Source organism: Wickerhamomyces ciferrii, contig 00108 (assembly GCF_000313485.1).
Source record: "Wickerhamomyces ciferrii WGS project CAIF00000000 data, strain NRRL Y-1031 F-60-10, contig 00108, whole genome shotgun sequence".
Lineage (NCBI taxonomy): Eukaryota > Fungi > Ascomycota > Saccharomycetes > Phaffomycetales > Wickerhamomycetaceae > Hansenula > Hansenula ciferrii.
The window spans coordinates 1-24293 of NW_011887632.1; the positions used below are offsets into that span (position 1 = coordinate 1).

Genomic DNA, 24293 nt, shown 5'->3' on the forward strand with positions numbered 1-24293 from the left:
CGGTTCCAACACCAATGGAGGAATTTAATTGTACACACAAAGTTTTGCCTCTGAACAAGATCAGGTTGGTAGTTGAAATATAGTTGTTGTTCACCTATAATTTGTGTTTTCGTTGAAAGCTGTCAGCTTCGCTAGTTTGAAAACTTGGTTATGATTTCGCGGTAAGCGTGTGATCTCGATACGGAAATATTCCATTTCTGGATATTTACATGTGTTTATTAGATCTATCTATATCTTTTCAATTGATCATTAAAACTTTGGTTCATGAAAACCTTCAAGACTTCTAGAGCCAGGAGATGATCCCCCTTTTGAGTAAAGGTATTTCCTTCTAACATTTTGAAGCTTTTTCTGACGCTGCTTTTCTGATTCTTTGAAATTCTGGTACGACATTGGCTTATCTATTGATGTATCTTCAAAAACTGCAGAAGAGTCCTCAAATGAACGAGTACTTTTCTCCGGAGCTGATGGATGAAGAATTTCATACTCAGATTTTAACGTCTTTTCAGGATATAGCTCTTCTTGTTCCTTGGCCTTCTTCTGTAGCTTGTTGTATAATATTGATCTAGGATACTGGGTATTTGAAATGTTAACTGAAGTCATAAAATCAGCCACTTCACCTTTAGTTAAGTTGGGTAATTGATTTATATGTGTGATTTCAAGTTTCTTTGAAGAACGTTTCATCATTGCAACCACAGAACGCAATTGTTTGATTGTAGGTGGTTCAGATCTCCAAAAAGCCGTTTTGGTCAAATTTCTAGCACCGGCAACTTCTCTTAGCAGCTTTGTAATATAACTCAATGGTATCCTAACATCTTTAGAAAATGGCAGTAATAATTTACTTTTATACATCTTGTCCCACATTTTCTCTCCAAAGCGTGGGTTCAAAGTGTATGATGCAAGTGTGTAAATTGGTCCTTTGGCATCCCTCAACGCTTCTGCTTGACTTTTAGTTTTATAAATTCCCGTAACTGAAACTGCTTTAAAAAATTCCTTTGTGACTAACCTTTGATGCCTTTGGAGTCGTAAATGAATATCACCTTTACCGCTCGGATATGGAAGAACCCACGTATTGTTATCTATACGGCACAAGGGATATTGTGATGATGCAATATAATATAAATCAGTCTCTTTTCCAAGGTCACCATTCTTCAAAAACTCCTCAAACGACTCGAAGGTTCGTAAATCTATATTTGTATTCATAAACTGGGATTCATCAACCTCAACAACTGGTGCGTCATCTCTAACACCGGTTTTCAAATATTCTTCTGCTTTCAGAATTTCCATCTTTAGCTCCAGCTGTTTCTGCTTTTCCAATTCTTGTTCCTTCCTCTCTAGGTACTTTTCATGTTTAATTCTCCTTTCTTCAATTTGTTCTGGTGTTAGGTCTCTAATTTCTGCATCGCCTGGTAGCCCATGTAACGTTGGAACTGAAACAATATTGTTGTTATTAATACCAACAAAATCCACAATGTGACAAAATTCTTTAGATTTGTGAAGTCTTAAACCTCTCCCGATCATTTGGATCAAAAGATTTTTTGAAGCCGTAGGACGCACCAACAATAAACAGTCAATATTTGGGATATCAGTACCTTCCGTAAAGATACCACAGTTCATTAATACCTGGATCTTACCTTTTCTAAAATCATCGACAACCTCAACTCTTACTTTTGCATGGGTATTTGCAGTAACATAATCTGCATTTATGCCTCGATTTCTGAAAAGCTCTGTCAAGTCTTTGACATGTTTAATATCAACACCAAATAGCATCGTAGACTTCACTTTCAATGTACTAACGAAATGCAAGTATGTTCTTAAAACTAATTCATTGTTGATATCATTATTAACTGCTTTTGAAAGTTTAGATATCACAAATTCACCTTTAGAAACACCAACTTTACTCAAATCAGCATTTGAAAGCCTGACTGTTGTGAATTTAGCTTCACTTAAATGTTTACTTTTAACCATTTCATCTGTGGTCATATGAAAAACAACTTCATCAAAAGCATCAGATAAGTTCTTATCGTCATCTCTTTGTAAAGTAGCTGAAAACCCGGTAATTGCAACATCTGAATTAGAGTGAGTACCTCCAAAATAATCTATTATTTTCCGATAACTGTCAGCAGCAGCATGGTGTGCTTCATCTATAATTAACAATTTGAAGTCTTTAGGATTAAATTTTTCTAATCTTCCTCTCATTAACGTTTGAACTGAGGCAACAACAACGTCACAATCACCAGACGAGTGATATTTGGCCATTTCAACTTCAATCAATTTTGATGGAAGAATGCTTTTCACGGTTTTAGCAGCTTGTTGAATAAGTTCAGTTCTATGAGCTAATATTAATGTCTTATTACCATACCCTTCTCTAGGCTTCACTTGATCTATTAAACTTGAAAATACGACAGTTTTACCACCACCTGTGGGCAAACTAACACCAATTCTTCTTCTCTTGTTGTTCAATGCATCTAAGCATGAATCAATACATTTCTGTTGATAATCCCTAAGCCGTATTTGGTTTGATTCTGTTGAATATTGCCTTCTGGAAAATAAATGAAATAGACATTGTTGTTGTGGTTTGACATAGTGTGCCTTTAAACCGTTGTAAAGCAACGTTGATATTTTGGGAAGTTCTTTCATCAGATTAACCATGTACTATATCTGCATAATCAGTTTCAACTGGACCTCAGAGTTTGTTTAAAGTCTTTGTTTTCAAAATGCAATTTATTTCAGATCAATATCATAAAATGTTCTACATTATGGTTAAGCAACCCTGACCCGGTATGCGTGCTACAAATAACCTAGTTGCGCCATATTGAAACTAAAAGTTACCTCGTTTTATAGAACATCAACAGCATAAATTAGAAAATTCATGCTTATAATATTACTTTATAATCTCAAAAACCGAAAATACCCTCACCAAATCCATGGTGGTCTTCCATCTTTTGGATATATTAAACTTTTCGCTGTTATAAAAAAAACGAAATATTCGCGATTTTTGTTGATGATTTGTAACGTAAATTAAATTTGGTTCACCAGACATAAACAATTCCACACGCAACTCCACACAGGGTCCCATAACTCACCAAACATATTCCATCATCATGTTGGTGTCTTTCAGTTCTATCATAAGGCTTTTATGCGCCTTTCTGTTTTTATCTCCAGCTTTAGCGCTCGAAAATGAGTCTGGTGATTCAGATCCTCGTCATACAAATAACTGGGCTGTTTTGGTCTCAACATCAAGATTTTGGTTCAACTATAGACATATGGCAAATGTTTTGAGTATGTACAGAACTGTGAAGAGATTAGGTATTCCAGATTCACAAATTATTTTAATGTTAAGTGATGATGTTGCTTGTAACTCCAGAAATTTATTCCCTGGTTCTGTGTTCAACAACCAAGATAGAGCTATTGATTTATATGGTGAAAGTATAGAAGTTGATTATAGAGGTAATGAAGTTACAGTGGAAAATTTTATCAGACTATTAACAGATAGATGGGGACCAGATCATCCACGTTCAAAGAGATTACTCACCGATGAAAATTCAAATATATTTATTTACATGACAGGTCATGGTGGTAATGAGTTTTTAAAATTTCAAGATGCTGAAGAAATTAGTGCTTGGGATATTGCTGATGCTTTTGAACAAATGCACGAAAAGAAAAGATATAACGAGATCTTCTTCATGATTGATACATGTCAAGCAAACACAATGTATACCAAATTTTATTCACCAAACATTCTTGCATGTGGTTCATCAGAATTTGAAGAAAGTTCATATTCGCATCATAGTGATGTGGAAATCGGTGTGGCTGTCATCGATAGATTCACTTATTATAATTTGGAATTCTCTGAAAAGATTGAAAGAAATTCAACTTTAACATTACAAGATTTATTCGATTTCTATACATTTGATAAAATCCATTCACACGCTGGTGTCAGAACAGATCTATACAATAGAGATCCATCAAAAGTTCTGATTACCGATTTTTTTGGTAATGTTCAAAGTGCCGTTGCAGACGAAATTGAAGATGATATTCTATATCTGCTGAATCATAAAGAAGAAGAAGAAGAAACTTCAAATACAGCATCAAATACAACAACTTCATCAGACAATGTTACACGCGTTAAGAATGTTGACAGTTCCACAATCAATCAATATGGTGCAAATGTTATCAATATAAAGGATACACCAACTGAAAATAATTATGCCAAATACATTGTTTTGGCCTCATTAGGTGCCATTTTCTTGAAGACAATTCTCAAGTAATGCAAACCAAGCATATAATGTACAATAGATTTAGAAAACATTTATTTATAATTAAATTGACGATTTCCATTCAATTAAAATATTTGTAATCTACAATAACGATAATGATCAACATCAGGGCATAAATTCATAAACATTCATAATAAAAAATATATAAAACCTCAATAAATTATATAGTAATCACCAACTAAAACGAATCATTCAGCAACAACGGTAGCTGGAATCTCACGGGTAGATTCTCTAACATTCTTATTCTTTTCCAATTTAGAATAATAATGGGAAGATGAGGATGATGAAGATGAAGAAACATTATAAGTTCTCTCAGCAACACGACCAGCATATCTGGTATAAGCTTCAGATTTCTCAAAATCATCATCAATAACATCTTCATCGTATAACTCCATCTTAGAGGCTTGAGCAAACCAATCATTTTTGCTATTTGTAGGAACAGATGATGACATTATACCATTTTTCATATTATTGAAATTGAAACGTCTACCATTATTGTTATGGTGATGGAAACTATCAGCTTTTTTATGAGTTGATCTCCATTGAGGATAATCAGCACGATGATGAGGAGGAACATATTTCTTTGGTCCATTAACATAACCTGGACCTTGATTCTCTTTGTCTTCAGAAACAAGAGCTGAATCAGCACTCTTTGTGAATTGATGCTTTCTAATATCAGAACCAGAACCAGAACCACCACGATGTTCAATAGAGCTTCTTCTATTATGGATTGTTGAAGAAGAACCTTTATTCCGATCGTTGTAAATAGGCATTGGGGATAATAATGAAGGAGCAGATGAACTATCACTAGAATAGTTCTTATCATTCAAATCCATTGAAGCGATTGCATCATCAATACCACCAAATTGATCATCTTCTTGGAAACTAGTATCTGGTGAATCAGCTTCTTCTAAAACAAACAAATCATCATCAATATCATTATTATCAATAACAGCTGAACTTTGCAAAGGTGATTTGAAAATTTTTGGAGATCTTAAACTTGGTGGAACGTATTTACCAGTTGAAGATGATGAACTTTTTCTTGATCTTCTTTGTTGACCAGGTGTAGATGGTGGTGGAATCAAATGATAATTATCATGAGCTCTATTTTTCAAACCATCATATTTATGATTATGATTATAACCATTTCCTGTTTTCCTATATTTTTCATATTTTTCTAAATAATGAGCAGAAACAGTTGGTGGAGTGAAGAAATCTTTACGATTGAAACGTTCAGTTTTATAATTTTGGAAATGATTGTTGATATAAGTGCTTGGAGTTGGAATTCCAAGTGCTTTTCTTCCGACTGCATTGTTTTTGATTTTGATTGGTTCTGTTCCCAAGAAATTCTTATTATTACTGACTTCTTCAGAGAACGACATCAAATCATCATCAATTGTTAATGAACGAATACCTTCAACTTCTGATTTTAATTGATCTAAATCACGATTCTCTGGATCTAAAGTTAATGAGTAACGTAAAGCGGTAAAGAAATCAATTGACATAGTTGAGAAAACATCAAATAAAGCTTCACGATTTCTAGCAAAATGACTGAAAGATTTATCATTATGAGTTGCTGAGCCAAAAGGATTTTTATGGAAAACAATGTTCAAAAAACAAATACCAATTGACCAAATATCAACTTTTAAAGCATCATATACCTCAATGTTTTTTTGATCAAATAATTCAGGTGCCATATAACGTTCACTACCAACACCAAAATCATTACAATATCTTGTTGTTGAAGCTAAACCAAAATCAGTCAATCTAATTGACCAATCATCAGAAATCAAGATATTTTCAGGTTTGATATCACGATGATAAACACCTTTTGAATGAACAAATTGAACAGCTTCAATCAATTGTAAGACAACATTTACAATATCTGGTGTTGAAGTTGGACCAGCATCAGCTTTGATAGCTTCATAAAGATCACCTCTTGCACAATATTCCAAGATAATAAAAGAATCAAAGTAATCTAATAATGAGATAATATAAGGATGAAATCCAATTTTCTCTTGAATTGAAATCTCATAAATAGCTTCCTCACAAATACCTTGAGTTAATTTCTTAGAAACCATTTTAGACTTTAATGATTGACCATTACGGTTGGTAAATGTGGATCTTCTTGAAGGATTTTCTTCCTTGTTATTGACATCTTCCTCTTTGAAAATATATTTAACAGCGACTAATTTAGATTTTTTGATATCCTTTGCCAATGAAACTAAACCGAAGGCACCTTCACTGATATCTTCTAATTTTTGATAACGATCTCCTAATAGACCACCTTCTTTGTAAATCTCATAAGCCTCAGACATCTTAAAGTATTGAAGATAAACTTAAATATGTTGTATATGAAATATAATAAACCTTTGAATTAATGTATGCAGTTGATACTTTTCCTTTTTTAGGATAGAGAATCTAATTCAAATGTAAGACGAGAAACACAATTGTTCTTTGTAAAAACCTGGGGTGAAAAAAAAAAGGACACCTAAAACCTTTCTTTTTCAATGCTTTAAAACTAAAACCAAGAAAAAATTGTTATGTTGAAAATAATAAATTGAACAGTTTGAAATCACTTTAAATCATCTAATGCTTGTTTGGTTGTTTTGTATAGTATGTAATTTTCTAATTTTTTTGTTTTCTAATTTTTTGTTTTAATATAAAATGAGTAATAATAGGAACGAAGTAAAACTAAGGGGTAATATTGTATGACTTTTTTTTTTGTAAATGTAATAACTTGATTGAAATATAAAAATCTAATATAATGGATGTGAAAGAATTGATATGTTTTAAATAAGCTGTAAGGATTGTAATCTTGTTGCTGATGATTTGTACTCACACTCAGATCTGAAATCAGAAAATACAAAAATGATGCAATATCTAGCGATTAAAACCAATTTCCTTCAGCACGACAGCAAATATGATAAGAGACAGTGGTAGAGTAGTAGACAAGTGGATCAGTTATAAACGATAATGATTGAAATTGTTGTTGGTAATTTGTCAAAAGACCTCAAAAACCGTTGTATTTAAACTTGTAGAATCAGAATCACACCTCCTATTTCTCAGTTCAAAAAGAAACAAAACCGGAAACCGTTCAGAGCTCAGACCTTCTTGAGTGCACTAAATTGAGCGTGTAATTGGGGGGGTGAGTGTGTCTGATGAGCTGTTTATTTATACCCTGTTTGCTTATGTTTGGTCACTTTTCAATCTGTTTTGATGAGTTTGTTGGATCTGTGTTTTGGTGGGAATTCAAAATTGTTGTTTATATCGTTTGACATTAAGAAATTTGGCCTCTTTATTTACAAGTTTCAAAAATGTTGGAATGATTCTTGATTACCCAATCCGGTAATTACATGTGAATGAATGACACATTTTGTAAAATTGCAAAGACGCTTCTAGAACTTCGCGGGTGGTCTGGCTCCCTGGATTGCGGGATTGTTTAACCGAGTATTGCCGAGGCTTCTATTACATTCTTCTACTACATAATGTTATAATTCAAATCAAATCAAAAATCATTAATTAACTAATTCTATAAAGAGTATATTATTCCTTGTCATCACCTTCATCATATATTTTATCCTCCAAAAAATCATTCAATTCAGAAGTATCACGTTGTTCTGTAGTTTCTAATTTAATTTTTTCAACTTGTTCATGATTTATACTTGCTGTACTATTAAAATTATGCCATGGATCTGGTGCTGTAGATTCTGGTGTTGGTAATGAATTATATTCAACATCATCTTCAGTTGCCCCATTATCTAAATCTCTTGAACTTGAACCTATACTTTCTCTCTCTCTTTCTTTCCCATTAGAATTCTTACCCTTTTGTTGTAAATCTTGTTCAACTTTTTTCAATCCACTTTGACTTAATGGATTACTATTTGAATTTCTTCCAGGTTTAGAAACTTTCCCACTTGTTTTATTTCTATTACTATGATTATTATTATTGTTCACAGGTGGGAATTGTTGGTGCCTTAGTCTTGAAGCTGATGTAGGTGGAGCAGCTGCTTGGAATGATGGGAATCCTCTACTAAATGGTGATCTAATTTGTCCTGGTGGTGGAGGTCCATTAAATCCTGTATATAATTCATCATCACCATCTTCATTCATTTCATCAACAAATCTTGGATAATAATGAGCTTGTGGTGGGAATTGAGGTGCAAATTGTTGTTGTTGATCATAATAATATTGTTGATGTTGAGCTGCTGCTGCTGCACTAGCTGCTGCAAATGCTGCTGCTGTAACTGATGGTGGTGGTGGTGGAGCTGAATAACCAGCATAATATGGATTTGTTGTTGTACTTGGTGGAATCATTCCTTGTACAGGATAATCTGGAATACCTGATAAATCATTAAAGCTTCCATCTTCTTCTTGTTGATCATAAAATTGACCATTTGTTATAAATTGTGGTTGAGCTGGTGGTGGACCATAAGGATTTGTATTTGGTAAATTTGGTATATTTGGAGCACCAACACCTGTATTATAATAATGTGAAGGAGGTGGGAATAATCCTGGACGATAAGCTGACACAGGAATAAATTGATCATCTGTATCATCTGTATCAAAAGTAACTTCATTATAAGGTGTTTTAGCATATGTTTGATCAATTAAATATTGATCATTATAAACATCTGGTGGATTTATGAAAACAGATGGATCAATCATAACTGGTTCGTTACTTTCATGTATAGGGAAATAATCTAATGGGAAATCATTATCTTCTCGTATCACATTAAATTGATTATCTTCTTCTTCTTTAATATAAAAAGTTTGTGGTTCAATTTGTGAAGGTTCAATTTCTGTTGTTTGTGAAGATTGTGGTAATTGTTGATCACTTATTAAATCTCCACTTATTGATGAAACATCTGAAGATGCATATAATTTCTTCTTATTTTCTAAATGATCAACCAATTGTTCATATAAAGGTTTAGAATCATCATATTGAAATGATAATGAAGGTTCATTTTTAGATCTTGTAGTACCATTTTGTGACATGATTTCCTTTTTCAAATCTCTTTCTAATGCATCAGCAAATAATTTATCATGAGGAACACTAAACCAAAAGAAAACTTTTTGCTTTTTTTGAGTTCTAAGACATGAATTTTTGTATAAAAATTCCAAGAATGGTGATTTTGAAGCTTCTAATACAGCATCTGAACCACATTTTAAACTTCTTAAATCTGAAAATATACCTTCTTCAAATTTCTTTCTATCAGTAATTTCTCTACCAAATTGTTCAAATCTGTAAACAATACAACGGACAATATCAGTACCTGTAATGAAATATAAATTATTCCAAAGAACACATGATACAAAACCTTCATCGTGATTTAAATAATATCTTCTAATGATTTGATTTTTTTGCCAATTAGCTGGAGCTGTTGCTAAAAAGAATTTTAAATCTTCAATAAGTCTTAAATTTTCTTCAACTTGAGCTGGAGAAACATCAATACTTGAATGGTCTGCTAAAATAGCTTCTGTACTTCCAGTAGCTTTTGAATTACTCATTATGTTGTATTTGCTGATTGTATTGTTATATTATTGTCCTTTTTCCTTGATGTTATAAAACAAAACTAAGTTGAAACCTATGATAAAACGAATGTGAATTGTGCTTTAAAAACTGATGGTATGAAGCTGGTTTCTTCTTGATGTATCTGAGAGTGAAACTGGTATGTATCACTACACTTGACTCTTCTTCCAAATGATATCTCTTTGGTGTTGTTGAAACTAAAACGAATGTTGGTGTAAAAATCTATACTTTTGTTCTCCTTTTACTGGGTATGTAAGATTTGAATTTCAGAAAAACAGGATATTTAGTAATATTTCAACTCTGAAACTGTTCGAACTGGTTAAAATCTTTCCTGAACGCGTGTTGGTACACTTATTCACCACTCTTTTGATTGCACACAGTGTAAAATTGTTCAAGTTGTTGTGATTGGAATTTGGATGGATGTTTGTTGTTTTAAGTATGTTTCATAACACTTTTTTGAAACAAATCTGAATTTACCGGTTTTTTTTTGGGGCGACGGGAAATCAAAACAAAGCGAGAATCTGAGACGCATACAATTAACAAATTCACAAGCTGAGAATCTGAAACGCAAGGAACAGCAGGGACTTTGGTGCTCTTTAGGACTCTTTGCTGATGCTGGGAAGAGTCTGTTTCATGTTGCTACCAGGAAAGAGCTGTTTTGGGAGGATTCTAGAGCTCTTTGCAGGCTGGTATGCACCGTAATCAGTACTAAAGTGTACTAAAGTGTACTAAAGAGTGTTAATTACGAGATCTGACAACCTTTAAAGCTTTTTTTTCCGTTAATATAGCTATCCACATGGATTGTGTCGAAGCCTGTCCACGTAAGGGGTATATGGTGTGATTTACATAGACATAAACTAAACTTTAATCATTCGATTGTCTATATACACATATTATATATACATCACCTATCATGAACAAAATTGAATAACAGAATCAGCGTGTTTAACCAGACTTTCATATCTTTGAACAACATCATATATAACAGTTCCAGGTCCATACTTTTGTACTAGAGTGATATAACTTGCAATCTTAACATCTAATAACCCAGGTTTAGAATCACCATTGAAAAAAGTCGTACCTCTCTTCACTAATATACTATTTAAGTTCTCCATTGCATGTGCGAATTCTTTACCATTTCTTTCTTTTTCAAAATCAACAGCTTTACCGTATTTTGGTAATCTTTTAGTTAATATAGAATATGGATCATTTTGATATTGCTTTGTAATTGCAGGATTTCTCAAATCAAATGCATTTCTAGTCAATAATTGAGATAATAATGTATCAATTCCCCATGAATTAACATAATGTTGTTGAGATGATGTACTGAATGTGAAAATTTCTTGTTGAACTTCTTTAGAGAATTCAAAAAGAACACTCGTTATCCAAAAATCATAAACAACATTATCAACAAGTGTTATTAACATTAATTCTGAACTTGATTGAACACGAGAAAGTAAAATTTCATCTATACTTTGACTATCTTTTATTAATCTATTTGATTTTTTGTGATTCTCCTCTTCGACATAAATTGGTAAAAAACCTTGAGAATTTGCATGATGTGAAAGTAAAAATAATGAATTTCTATTTGAATCCGATTTATCATTGTTTAATTTTGGTAATTTGATATTATTCTTTATAGATAAAGCCAATTCTGCTATAAGACATAATGGATCTGTGGCAAGCACAGTATTATCATCTAGATGGTAAACATTATATGTCCCAAGTTTAAATGTGACCAATCCATTGGTTTTATCATCTGAAGATACTGAAAAACTATAATTTCTATTGACAATTTCCTTCTTTGTATCTGGAGTCAACTGCTTAACAGCAGGATATTGTTCTACTGGGAATTTGTCAAATAATTCTTTCACAGGAGCTGGTACCTTCAATAACGACACCATAATTTCCACCTCACTTTTACCCTGATTCCTAAGCACTTTCAAATGTACCAATTTTTGCTTGAAGATTTGAATTGTTTTGATCTTTCTCGAATTTTTACTTGATCGAGTGTGAAAACCAGGAGGCAATTTGAAATATTTATAAGGACAATGAAATCCATATATAATCAATTCAAGAAGCTCAATTAAACCAACTAAATCATTGATTCAAATAGTTGAGATCAATCATGTCACAAGAAGCAGATTATAGCAATGCACCAACCAGTCCACGTCATCCGGATGCAGACCAAGAGGTCAATGGTCTTCCAGAAGAAAGCATATCACAAAGTGAATTAGATCTATTGGATTTGAACCCAGACTTGGAAGCTGGAAATGGACCAACTAGTGAAATACCCAATTCTCAATCAGCTGGTAGAGTAAAGCTAGAGAATGATGCAAATGTTGCAGCTGTAGAAGAATTGGGAGATAGAATTGAAGATTTCCAACCTGTAATTGTGCCATCTCCTTTAAATGCTAATGAACAATCAAATGATACAACACCTAAAAGAAGATTATCATTATCACAACAATCAAAATTTATCAATTATGTTGATGAGAGATTACTGGCTATACAAAGAAGATTTGTACAAGCTTTAGGATTGAGTGAATTAGGATATAAATCTATTAATGAATTGATTGCAGATCTTAAACAACTAATATCATTTATATGGTTTTCAATTGATAATGATTCAAATACACATCTAACAAAAGACCAGTTCAAAGAATTACCATCTACAAACTTTGGACAAACTGATTATTTAATAAGAATAGCTGGTGATTTATTAGAATATATTGATAAATTAGCTTTTGAGGAAGACTCTGGTGTGAAAATACTAAAGTTGATTGATGAAGTGGATCAAAAAATATCAAGACTTATCGATGGTAGAATACCTGGTGGTAAAGGTCTCACGGGTACTGATATTGTAAGGATTCAAGGTATTGCTGAAAGAGCTAGATTGGCCATTATTGAAGCATTTGAAAAGAAAAAAATTGAAGGATATCGTTATGAATTAACCAAAGTGTATGAAAGGGTTCTTGATCGTGTTATTTAAAGATCACAAACTTATTTAATTGGAATATGACGACTTTATTTATTTTGTAATGTTAACTTTCGTTGTAGTTTATCCGTTATCGGAAATATACAAAATAGAAACTAGCAGATATCCGATAACCCTCATTTTTTAAACAATCGAAATCGAACACGCACTGAAAAGATAACGATCAACATTATCAAAACTTCTTTTTTCTAGTACAAAAGTTTGAAATTTTAATAAGAAATGTCAAAAGTGGCATACACAAATGTACCTCAAAATCAACATGATGATGATGAGAACCTACAAGACAATGACTCTCTCGAGATTGCAAGATTAGATTCATTTGATTATGAAACACAAGATATTACAATAGATCATGAAGATACTTTAGAAGATTTGGAAACATTTCAATTACCAAACCTAAATGGATCAAACTTGAAAATGGCATTCATGAACATGGCAAACTCCATTTTGGGTGCTGGTGCTATAGGTGTCCCTTTTGCCATATCAAATACTGGTATACTAGGTGGAATTATCGCGTTGATAATATTAACAATACTGGTGGATTTCACATTAAGATTAATTATTATTAATATGAAACTCGCTGGTAAAAATGGTTATCAAGAAACTGTGGATCACTGTTTTGGGAAATGGGGTAAAGTACTGATCATTGCAGCCCAAGGGCTTTTTGCTTATGGTGGTAGTATTGGATTTTGTATAATCATTGGTGACACGATACCACATATATTAAGATCATTTTTCCCAAATTATGCTGATAATGGGTTTTTAAGATTTTTATTTGCAAGAAATACCATAATTATATTAGTCACAGCATTCATTTCTTTCCCATTATCATTGAGTAAAGATATTTCAAAATTAGCTAAAGCTAGTGCATTAGCATTGGTGAGTATGCTTGTCATTATTACTGTTGTTTTAGTTAGAGGTCCAATGCTTCCAGCTGAATCTAAAGGCACATTAACTACAGAGTATTTCCTAATAAGGCCAAGTTTCTTTCAAGGGGTTAGTGTTATTTCATTCGCTCTTGTTTGTCATCATAATACAGCATATATTTTCCATTCATTGAAAAAACCAAGTTTGAATAGATTCAGTCTATTAACACATCTAAGTTGCTTAGTTTCACTTGTTGCATTAGCCTTAATTGGATTTGGTGGATTTGGAGCTTTCAAAAGTGCCACAAAAGGTAACGTATTGAATAATTTCCCTGGTAATGATCTAGTTGTTAATATTGCCAGATTTTGTTTTGGATTCAATATGTTAACCACATACCCATTGGAAATTTTCGTTCTAAGAGACGTTCTGAGAGACTTATGGTATATTAATCAAGAATCAGCTCCACCAATGACTTACAAAAGTCATTTCCTGTATACATTGGTTCTTGTGATTTTCACAATGGGTATTTCATTAATGACATGTAACTTGGGTGCGTTATTTGAACTAATAGGTGCTTCAACTGCTTCTGCAATGGCTTATATTATCCCGCCAATGTGTCACTTGAAAATGACTGGATCATCAAAAACTTGGTTACAAAAATCACCATATATAGGTACTATTGCTTTTGGTTTTGCAGTTATGTTCATATCCTCAACACAAACTATCATCGCTGCTGTGAAACAGAAAGATTCATCACATTGCGCTGTATAATTATCTTATAAATAGTACTACATTTTGTAATATACAAATGCATTTTGGTTTTTTTATTAACAAATTTGTAAATTATATATCATTAAGTAACTTGGCCTAATTATTCGTCATCGTCATCACTAAATATTACTTTCCCTTTTCTTCTTGGTGCAGGAACTTCATCAATATCAACTTTATCTTGTTGTTCATCTTCTGATTTTATATCAATTTCATCATCCTCATCTCCTAGTAACATATCCATATCATCTGAATCGTTATCTTCTTCAATAATTATAGTTTCAATGTGTTTTTCAGTATCAGAAGATCTTGAGCTTTCATCATTATTGGATTTTTGCGAAAGACTTGTATTATTGGTGAATTCTGACGGTTTTTCATTGATACCAAGATCGAATGGATCAAAATCATTTTCCTGGTCACTATCGTCAGCTAAGTTTGATTTTGATATATCATCTTCTTTCGAAGCTTCTTTTTCTCCTTCATTCTCTGAGTCTGAATCAAATCTATCAGAAGTAATATTTTTCTTTTTCGGTTCTTCAGTCTCTGATAACTCATCATCTTCTGAGTCACTAATAGTTTCTTTTGATTTTGGTTTAGAAGTATCTTGTTCGTTTTCATCACCGGTATCAGCACCATCTGTTTTACTTGATAAAAACTCTTTCAATTGTTCAGGACCCAATGTACCATTATTCTTCAATAAAATCTTTCTTAATCTTTCCTCTCTGGCGAAGAACTCTTCATCTTCACTTTCATCAGCAGAATCATTAACATATTTATCTGAAACATGTTCTTGTACCTTAGGTGGAGCTTTGCGTCTAGCACCTTCTTCTTCATCACCAGAGACATCATGATATGGCAATGCAGCACCACGGTTTCTTCTCTTTTTCTTTGTTCTTCTTGGTCTGTCATCTTCTGATTCTGAATCTGAATCATCACTAACTCTCTTTCTTCTGGATGATACAGATCTACCTGGTTTATTCTTTGACTTGGCAACACCTTTTGCAGATGATCCATCAGCTTGACCAATTTTATCTTCAAGTTGATCCAAGATATCATCGTTATAACCTTCATTTTTTCTAGTACCAGCGACTTCAAATGCAACTTCTTCATCAGAGTCATAATCATCGTTGCCATAATCGTTATCAATATCACTGAAATCATCTTGATATAAGCCACCAATTTTTTTGATCTTAATGAAATCATTAGCACTTTTATTTTCACCAAAATCAACTGCTTGCATCAAATACATCTTGATGTAAGTTAAAGTTTCTGAAAGTCTCATTTGATTTGATGTTGACTTAAAAATACAATCTTCATCAGTTTGAGAAGGTAAATCAACATCAGCAAGATCTAATAAATATCTTATTTTAGGATTGGTAACTAGCGAATTAGCAAATGTGGTGTTTTGTGAAGTGATTTTGTAATCTTTGTGTTGAACTGGCTCACTAGAAAAATTTTCGATACCATCAATATCAACAGAATCTTTATGTTGTTGAACATCACTTTCAGCAGTTTCTAATCTATCAATGACAATTCTTTCTAATTCTTCACCAATCCATTCAACATGAGCTTTCATGTCATCATCAATTAATGCAGCAACAAGAATTGAAACCTTCTTTTCCAATTCCATTTCATTTTGTCCTTTAATAATAGCATATTTATTGGATTTCTTAATACTCTTCTTCTCTGCGTATAATTCACCGTGTAGCATGAAATGTCTAGTCTCTTTTGAAGCTAAAGGTTTAAATAATAATTCAATGTACAAACTTGGTGTTGATTCTAAAGATTTTTTCAACTTTTTCATAAAATAACTTAAAAATTGAGAGACATGCTTTCTGATATGCGACTTTCTTGGTAAACCATCTTTAGATAGTAATGTATGAAGTAGAAGCATAAAATCCATACGAAAAAGCATAGTGGTATTTTTTTGCGTGACAAACACTCTGTGAAGAAACTGGATTGCTCTTTTGATTTCTGATTCTTTTAAATCTTCATATCTGTTCAAATATGAGATATATGTATCAATACTTTCTGTACTCACAAATTGTCTTTGGTAACTATCAAAATTGAACTTTCTTTCTTTTGACATCTGTTTACCTCTGCTGTTAATCTCTTCTTCATCTCCCGAATTAATATCATCTATATCTCTTTGTTCTTCAGTAACATTTTTCTTCTTTCTACTCTTTCTATTATGTTGGATAAAAAGAGGCATATTTTCATTTGAAAATTCCTCTAGAGTAGATATCACCACGTGAACCAATTCAACACAATTATTAACATAATTTGGAGAATGTTTATGGGCAATTTTTGGAAGTTTTGTTAGTTCCGCTAAAACTTCATTCTTATGGAAAAGTCTTTCTTTAATATTTAATGAAACATCTTTATCATCTTCATTTTCAGAGGTACCCATACGATTAACAGTTTTCAACACTTCTTTAAATGTAATCATACCAGCATGTGATAAAGGCCAGTTCTTCTCTAGTTCAGATTCTGCAAGATATTTAAGTAATAAAATAAATGTTCTTTCATTAAGCCCAGCAGTAACAAGACCATAATCTATATCATCTGTTTTCAATCCATTTCTTGCACGTTCAGCTTCTAAAAACCAAGCAACTACTAATAAAAAGTGAATCTTGGACGTATTAGCTCTTGATTGTGGAGTAGATTCACTTGATAATTCTCTAGCTGTTGCGTTAATCAATGGGTTGAATGCACCATCTAAAAAGTCATTTGCGAATTTGTTCAGAATATTTCTTGGTTGTTTTGAAAGACTGACAGGTGCAAATATAACATAGTCATCTGAGTCATATTTGAATTGTTTTGATTTATGCCATTGTTTACGAGAATCAAAAGCTGCAATTGTATTTTGATTTTCTGAAAGACCCTTTTGACCTGATATCGTTAATCTCCCTTGATCTGGAGTTTGTAAAGAAACTAATGTTCCGAATCTTCCATGTCTTGTGCTTCCATTTTGTAAAACTCTTTTGGAATTCATATTTTTTTCCTCTGATAACAATTCTGATAAACCCAAAGAAGTTGTTGATTCATTTGTTGCAGTTGATGCTGATGATGGAGCCGGGCCTGATAATCCAACTCTATTTCTTTCTGATAATGCTGTTGTGGGATCAATCATATGTGAAGCTTGAACACCCCTAGTAAGACCATACACCATTTCTAGTAATGCAAAAGACAAAATAGATGCGTCATATTCACCAGTAATAGACCCACAAATCGTCAATAAAAATTGAAAAACTAAGTTATCTTCAAATGCAGTAAGGACAGCATCCAATCCAATATCTTCATAGTTCACACCTAATGGTAAATTTTGAGCAATTTGTCCTGGCTTCAAAGCTTTTGATGTCTCTTTGGTAACTGGTGCTGGTTCTATTGCTAAGACATTTCTGAAAAATAAAACACATAGCTTCAAAATACCTGTATCTCTTGTTGATCTATCTCTTTTATCTTTAGCAATGATTGGTAATGCAATTTTAACAATAGCTTTCAAGGTTCTCCCATTTCTATATGATAAAATATGCTTTTTGTAATTAACTTGATGTTTCTTTAATGATGTATAATGTTCAAGTTCATCTTTATACATCCCTTCTTTCAATTCAAGTTCCCAAGTGAGAGGAACCAGAATCTCTAGACATGCTAATGCAATCTTATCATTTAAAGACCTCACAAATGAAGGTGCATCTTTATTCAAAGTTCCAGCTTCCCATTCACATAATATAACTATAAGATCATTGATCACTAACCCAGATTCTGCACAAGCTATTGAGACTTCTAAAGTATGATTATCCTTATCATAATTTCTGATCCATTTCAAAATATCTTTTAAACATGCAAATGCTTCATCACCAAGTTTATATGGAGGAGTTGCTGATTCTGAAGAATAATCTAAACCACCTAAAGCTGAAGCTAAAACAGCGATAAATGACTTGATCTGAACTGCCAAAGTTGAGTTTTCAGAGTCTATTTCGAACCCCAATGGCACATGAGGCCTTTCTGCAACTTCAGTCATCGTTGTGGTTTAATCACTAGTCCCTTAGACGGTTATTCAATGTATTAAGGTATCTTTCATCATAGTAAAGCTCTAAAATATATCTAAAACGCGTATATCTAAAGAAAAACTAATTCGCGGAAACGCGTCAAAAATCTGCCCTTAACAATATCCGCGAATGCATACTACGGTATAAACTAGAGTAGTAGTACTTTTGTAAATGATAATATAAAACACATACTTTTCAAAAAATTTATTGATAGTCTAATCTATGTATAATTCAAGTTGCAGTAGCAGGTTCTTCACCTATATCTTTCAAGGTGAAAGGCTCATAAGCGTATCCTTCACCTTCAAAGAATTTGGACATAGCTTCAACCCAATGTAAACGTAAAGAATGTAACATTGCAGAAGTACCTTCCATTAAAACTAAGATACAAACAGTTAAAACAAACCACATTCCAAATAATAAAACAACTTTTGCAACTGATGAAGGTGATCCTGGTGCTTCACTTGAGAATGCATTTGCGATGGTCATTGACCATAAGACTGAAGATAATTGAGCATGAGCTAATGACAGAGCCCATAATCTTAAGTATGAAGCTGTATGGGAAACACAATTCAAACAAAATTCAATAGTGTGAATGACTTGATGAATCATGATATCACCAAAGTTAAATTCTTCGGGTTCTTCAAAATCTTCAACCAAGAAATCATCACCAGCATGTTCTTCAGTGTCGGCTAAAGTATCATTATGTGATAAATCATGTAAATTATGATAACCAGCTTCAATAGCACTATTATTTTGACGGCGTAAAGTCATTGGCTTATATAACAGTAACCAGGGTACACATACAGCAGCTGCTAACACCAATATAACTTGAACAAAACTTTGACCTGGATATAATTCAGCGTCAATAACACCAGGTGCTAAAAACATATTAATCAACATATTTAATAAACCCGGTGCTGGTTTCTCTAGTTTAATCCAATCACGAGACCATTTATAGACGATAGCTAAAGATAAATAACCGAAAATTGATTGCATAAATATTAAACCTGGGATGAAATTACCAATGATATCGACTTTTGAATGTCTATGACGATAATTTACTAATGAAAAAAAGAATGAATAAGACATATGAATGAACCCCATTAAAATAGATAATTTCATCTTGTAGGAATTTGTGAAAATTAAATTATTTTCAGCCCCATGCCATGCCCAATCTAAACCAAATGGATAAACTCCTGTTTTGGTACCTTCGACTGTGTCATGTAATTTAAAGTCTTCAGGATATTTCCAACCAGAACGGAATAATGTCATTGATTTGGAAAAAACATCATTGTATAATAACCCTGTATAAATTGAAAAAAGACCCATTAACAAAATAATATAACGACCATTATAAGCCATATCGAAAATTTCATCTTTCTTCTTTAATGCTAACTTTTTTTCATTTAATACAAGAGTTAATGCAGCTAATAAAACAATAAAACCATGACCTAAATCACCAAACATAATAGCAAACATGAATGGGAACGTAACAATAGTAGCTAACCCTGGGTTAACTTCTTGATATGAAGCAATACCATAAGCATCCACGATGGATTGGAATGCTTGAGTAAATTTATTTGTACGGTGATAAGTTGGTGGTGTCTTATTTGTATGAACAATGGTTAAAACTGCAGATTCTGCACCTTCAACATCTCTTAATGCGTTTTTAACCTGATCAATTTCGGTAGATGGAACCCAACCTTCTGAAATTAACCCACGATTTGCACTTTTGAATTTATTTAATGTAACATAAACTAATTTTTCTCTTCTTATAATGGCCTGCCATATTTGTAATTGATCTGCAATAACATAGAGTTCTGTATGTAATGTTTGATGGGTATTAGTCAAGACATGAGAAACATCTGTTAGTTGAGCATTAACTTGTTGGATTGATTGTTCATGAATATCAAGATCTGATGAAACATCATACACGTTACCATCCAATGAATCAATAATTCTTTCAACTTTTTGTAGTAATAATTCACCATGTGTGAATACTATGAAAACATCTTTTTCCACTTCATTACCTGAACGAATATCCAAGATTTTTTCTTCAAGTTCAACATGATTAAAGTATAAGTTACCTCTAAGAGTTCTCCATAATATCTTATTTAATATTTCCACTTTAGATCTTGGGATTGAACCAACAACATAATTTAATGCAAGTTCATTTAGATTTGATAATTGATAACCAGCTTCTAAACTTTCTTGTTCCAATAATAAAGGTGCATCATCAACTCGATCTATACTTATTCTTGCTTGCCCTTCAATATTATTATCAAAAAATGTACGTGAGCTATTCAAAACATGTCTATATTCTAATAATTTATGTTCTCTATGTTTTAGTTCTTCATATGATGAATCTAATTGTTGAACTCTATTTTCCAAATTTGCAACATCGGTAATCAGATTTTCAATACTCGATATTGAATTTTGAGCTATTGTTAAAGTTGGATTATGAGCTATTAGTAAACCATGTTCTTTCTCTATAACACTTGTTAAATACCTCAATTGACGTTCAACTTCGTCAAATTTTCTAATTTCTTGAACAAAAGTTCTTTGGAAAGCACTAACATTTTGGTTTAAATCATTGAACTGTACGTTCCCAATCTCCCCTAGTGTGGTGATTACATCCCTTGATACTTCAGTAGGGATATATAGCTGGATGAACGACATAACCGCCGAGCCTGGAGTATCAATGTTAGTTTCAAGCCTATTTTAAAAGGTATTCATTATGTTCACCATATTATAGCGAAATATACCCCTAACAAACGGAGCCCATAAACATCCACAGTTATTCCCATTCTTACTTACGAAATATAGCCTCTTCTGTAGACATCTTAGCAGGCTCTCTTCAGTCAATTCTCCTAATCTCTGTCTGATTTCTTCTTTGTAGACTGAGCTTCTTGAATTTACCGACTGTGTTGTTTTGACTTATTCACTCCACCAGATTGAAATCATAAAGACCAAGTTTCCTTTGCAAATCAAAAGAAAGCGCGGTGTGTGGGTTTTCGCGGTGTGCAATTCGCGGGTGGTGGGGACACTCTTAGAGGCGTTCATTCTCAAATTATAATTAGAAATATTAAGAAGATTAATTAGATTATTGTATAATTACAGGTCATAATACTCATTGGTTTTGGAGATTAGGTAGTATATCACATTCATTCCAATGACTCAGACGGAGGAGCTCCAGCCTACGTCGTCGGTGAAGCTGCCGCTAGCTGGTGGCTCAACACTGAATTTACAAGAATTACAAATACATGGTGCATCCGATAAACAAGAAGTGACATATTTATTTCCAGATATAATTGCGTTAGATTCTATTTGTCAAGGAGAAAAATTACAATATGACTTGGATACTATTCGTGGATTTGAAATCTATATTGTGGAACAATGGGCTTGTGAAAGAAAATATGGAACTGTTTTAACATCATTCACTGGTGATAATGAACATGAGATCAAAGTCGCTAAGATAAAATTACCTTTAGATACTTCCAAATGGTCTATTAAAGTCAATCATTTCTTCCAAGAAATCGCTGATTATGGTGCAAAACCTAAATTAACTGAAAAGGGGTTCCTTTTCATAACAAATTTATCATCATTCCCTTCAAATTTGAATTTATTACCAATTTCATGTGGATGTATATTAGATGCTTGGGAGTTTTTCAAAGTTAATGTTGATTTAAGAAGAATGACATGTGGTGGTAGATCTGCTCTGCTACTTGCAGAACCTTCAGATGCTTCTGGTGCCAAATTTAGACAAATTTACAAGACACATCCAAAAGTTGATATAATGTATGCCGTTAAGGAATTAGTCTCATTAGTTCAAATATGTCTTGTTGATTTCAAATTATTAGATCCTAATTTTGTTGATGGATTATTATGTGATAAAACTATTGAAAAAATTGATGATTGGTGGAAAATGTTTGGTTCTGCTTATTATGGTACCACGCCAAAGGATGGTTTATTAGGTCCTAGTACTGTATCGGCAATCTTAGGGTTTGTTTTAAGTTGTCATTTTAGATTAGATATAGCTGGATCAGACTTTCCTAAAGAACCTTTTAATTACTTTGGATTTAGAGTTAATGTGGGGAAATTTCAAAAACAGTATAATTTGAAAAGAACATGGTATTTAGATCCAATAACTGTGGAGAAATTATTTAGAGTTACAACAAAGATTTCAAATTCTGATATTTCAAAATTGAAAAAAGTTGTTAAATCTACTGTTCAAGATATTTCTGGTAAAGGTAGTTCAATTCAATATGCACCAGAAGTCTTAACGTTAGATTTAGATAAATTATTAAAATATTTCAATTGCAGTGCCAGATTAAACTATTTATGGAACGGGAAAGGTGATGTAAGAGATCTTAAAGTTTTAGATCATCATGAGCGTCAATTATACTCATCTGTTACTGCCGCTTCATCTGCCTTACAAACATCAAGCTTAAGAACTGGTGTTGATAAAATACGGAATTTACCAAGAAGATTACAAGATGAAAATACACCAGAAAGGAAATCTAAGGATCGGTACAGAGAATCTTCACAAGATTTACAATGTTCGATAATAGATTCAAACTCAAGAGAATCATGTACTAGAATTACCAAAACATTAAATAAAAAGAGAAATTTAACAGAAAATCAAATTTTTCAATGTGAATTAAAAAGAAGAGCTTCTTTGCCAATGATCTGTAATGATATAAACATTGATCAAATTGAATATGGAAACTTACCAATTGATAGAAACTTAAAAGTTGATAATGAAAATACTTTGAAAAGAACAAAGAGTTTTTCATTTGTTGAGAATTCAATAAATCAATGGGAAACTTTACCATCTGCAAATAATATGGGACAAAAAATGAAAACATTAAAGAAAAAATTATATTTACATGAATCATCAACGGATCTTTTCAACAAAAGTAAAGAAGGTTATTCAGTTACAATTGATAAGGCACGTAATGAGGCAAATAGATGTGCACAATTAATCAAACCAATCAATAGATCATATGAATTACAATGGCAATCAGATTTAAGATCAAGACTGAAAATGGAAGATATTCAAGTACTGAGTGCAAGATTAGAATATGAAATTAGAGTTTTATCAACAAGAATCCGTGATACTGAAGAAAGTGTTGATAATTTTGTTTCAAAAGTTGAAGCTTTAGAAAAATCTGTTAATCAATCACGTCCTTGTATTGCAATGAGAGCAAAACATTTACAAAATGATAACAAACAAAACAATAATTCTAAGGTTGAATACTGCTGGTATAATCTCACCTCAAGGTTTGATATTGAAAGATTACAAAGTCTTTGGATGAAAATTGATCCTAGTTTTGGTTATGCTAATTGGATTCGTGGATGGTTCATAAGTCCAGAACAAGAAGTTGTTAATCAAGAATTTTCCAAAGATCAAAAAGAGAAAGAGAGTGAATTAAAAAAATTTGATGATAATAATAATAATAATAAAAGAGATAAGTTTAGTAATGAAAAGGTTAAACAAACATAATAATTAAATAGTCGGGAACTATAATATAGGCATTTGAGCATATTAAAGGCATATGATACAAGGAGTTTTTTTTATGAATATAATAAAGAAGTTAATTTAATAATTTTGGGTAAATAATATGAACTTTCAAGATCACATTTGTTTTTTGTTCTTTGTAGAAAATCGATTTAGTATATACCGGTAACGGTTTCGGCAGGTAAGACAAGGGTATCACCGGAAATCGTGGAATGCCACGGTTTTGGAAGGAGCTAGTTAAACACCTTTTATAATTGTTTCGACGAGAAAAACTTTT

The 24293-nt window shown here is 32.4% G+C and overlaps 10 protein-coding genes across 10 annotated transcripts; 4 read left to right on the forward strand and 6 right to left on the reverse strand.

The window, feature by feature from the left end:
• Positions 1–249: 249 nt before the first annotated feature.
• On the reverse strand, positions 250–2649 carry BN7_3625 (DEAD/DEAH box helicase; the record flags this gene model as incomplete). The annotated part of the gene is made up of 1 exon (XM_011275705.1): positions 250–2649. One exon carries the CDS (start codon positions 2647–2649, stop codon positions 250–252), a length of 2400 nt encoding a protein of 799 aa, XP_011274007.1.
• Positions 2650–3101: 452 nt separating this feature from the next.
• On the forward strand, positions 3102–4268 carry GPI8 (GPI-anchor transamidase; the record flags this gene model as incomplete). The annotated part of the gene is made up of 1 exon (XM_011275706.1): positions 3102–4268. One exon carries the CDS (start codon positions 3102–3104, stop codon positions 4266–4268), a length of 1167 nt encoding a protein of 388 aa, XP_011274008.1.
• Positions 4269–4465: 197 nt separating this feature from the next.
• Positions 4466–6595, reverse strand: KSP1 (putative serine/threonine protein kinase KSP1; the record flags this gene model as incomplete). The annotated part of the gene is made up of 1 exon (XM_011275707.1): positions 4466–6595. One exon carries the CDS (start codon positions 6593–6595, stop codon positions 4466–4468), a length of 2130 nt encoding a protein of 709 aa, XP_011274009.1.
• A 1228-nt stretch (positions 6596–7823) lies between these two features.
• On the reverse strand, positions 7824–9788 carry STE12 (homeodomain family transcription factor STE12; the record flags this gene model as incomplete). Its single annotated transcript, XM_011275708.1, has 1 exon — positions 7824–9788. One exon carries the CDS (start codon positions 9786–9788, stop codon positions 7824–7826), a length of 1965 nt encoding a protein of 654 aa, XP_011274010.1.
• A 933-nt stretch (positions 9789–10721) lies between these two features.
• On the reverse strand, positions 10722–11714 carry SAM35 (SAM complex subunit SAM35; the record flags this gene model as incomplete). The annotated part of the gene is made up of 1 exon (XM_011275709.1): positions 10722–11714. The coding sequence occupies one exon, from the start codon at positions 11712–11714 to the stop codon at positions 10722–10724; it is 993 nt and encodes a 330-aa protein (XP_011274011.1).
• Positions 11715–11938: 224 nt separating this feature from the next.
• On the forward strand, positions 11939–12802 carry TFB6 (TFIIH complex subunit TFB6; the record flags this gene model as incomplete). Its single annotated transcript, XM_011275710.1, has 1 exon — positions 11939–12802. One exon carries the CDS (start codon positions 11939–11941, stop codon positions 12800–12802), a length of 864 nt encoding a protein of 287 aa, XP_011274012.1.
• A 225-nt stretch (positions 12803–13027) lies between these two features.
• On the forward strand, positions 13028–14446 carry AVT2 (Avt2p; the record flags this gene model as incomplete). The annotated part of the gene is made up of 1 exon (XM_011275711.1): positions 13028–14446. The coding sequence occupies one exon, from the start codon at positions 13028–13030 to the stop codon at positions 14444–14446; it is 1419 nt and encodes a 472-aa protein (XP_011274013.1).
• Positions 14447–14546: 100 nt separating this feature from the next.
• On the reverse strand, positions 14547–18467 carry TOF1 (Tof1p; the record flags this gene model as incomplete). The annotated part of the gene is made up of 1 exon (XM_011275712.1): positions 14547–18467. One exon carries the CDS (start codon positions 18465–18467, stop codon positions 14547–14549), a length of 3921 nt encoding a protein of 1306 aa, XP_011274014.1.
• A 259-nt stretch (positions 18468–18726) lies between these two features.
• On the reverse strand, positions 18727–21174 carry STV1 (H(+)-transporting V0 sector ATPase subunit a; the record flags this gene model as incomplete). Its single annotated transcript, XM_011275713.1, has 1 exon — positions 18727–21174. One exon carries the CDS (start codon positions 21172–21174, stop codon positions 18727–18729), a length of 2448 nt encoding a protein of 815 aa, XP_011274015.1.
• Positions 21175–21667: 493 nt separating this feature from the next.
• On the forward strand, positions 21668–24001 carry BN7_3634 (uncharacterized protein; the record flags this gene model as incomplete). The annotated part of the gene is made up of 1 exon (XM_011275714.1): positions 21668–24001. One exon carries the CDS (start codon positions 21668–21670, stop codon positions 23999–24001), a length of 2334 nt encoding a protein of 777 aa, XP_011274016.1.
• Between the last annotated feature and the right edge of the window lie 292 nt (positions 24002–24293).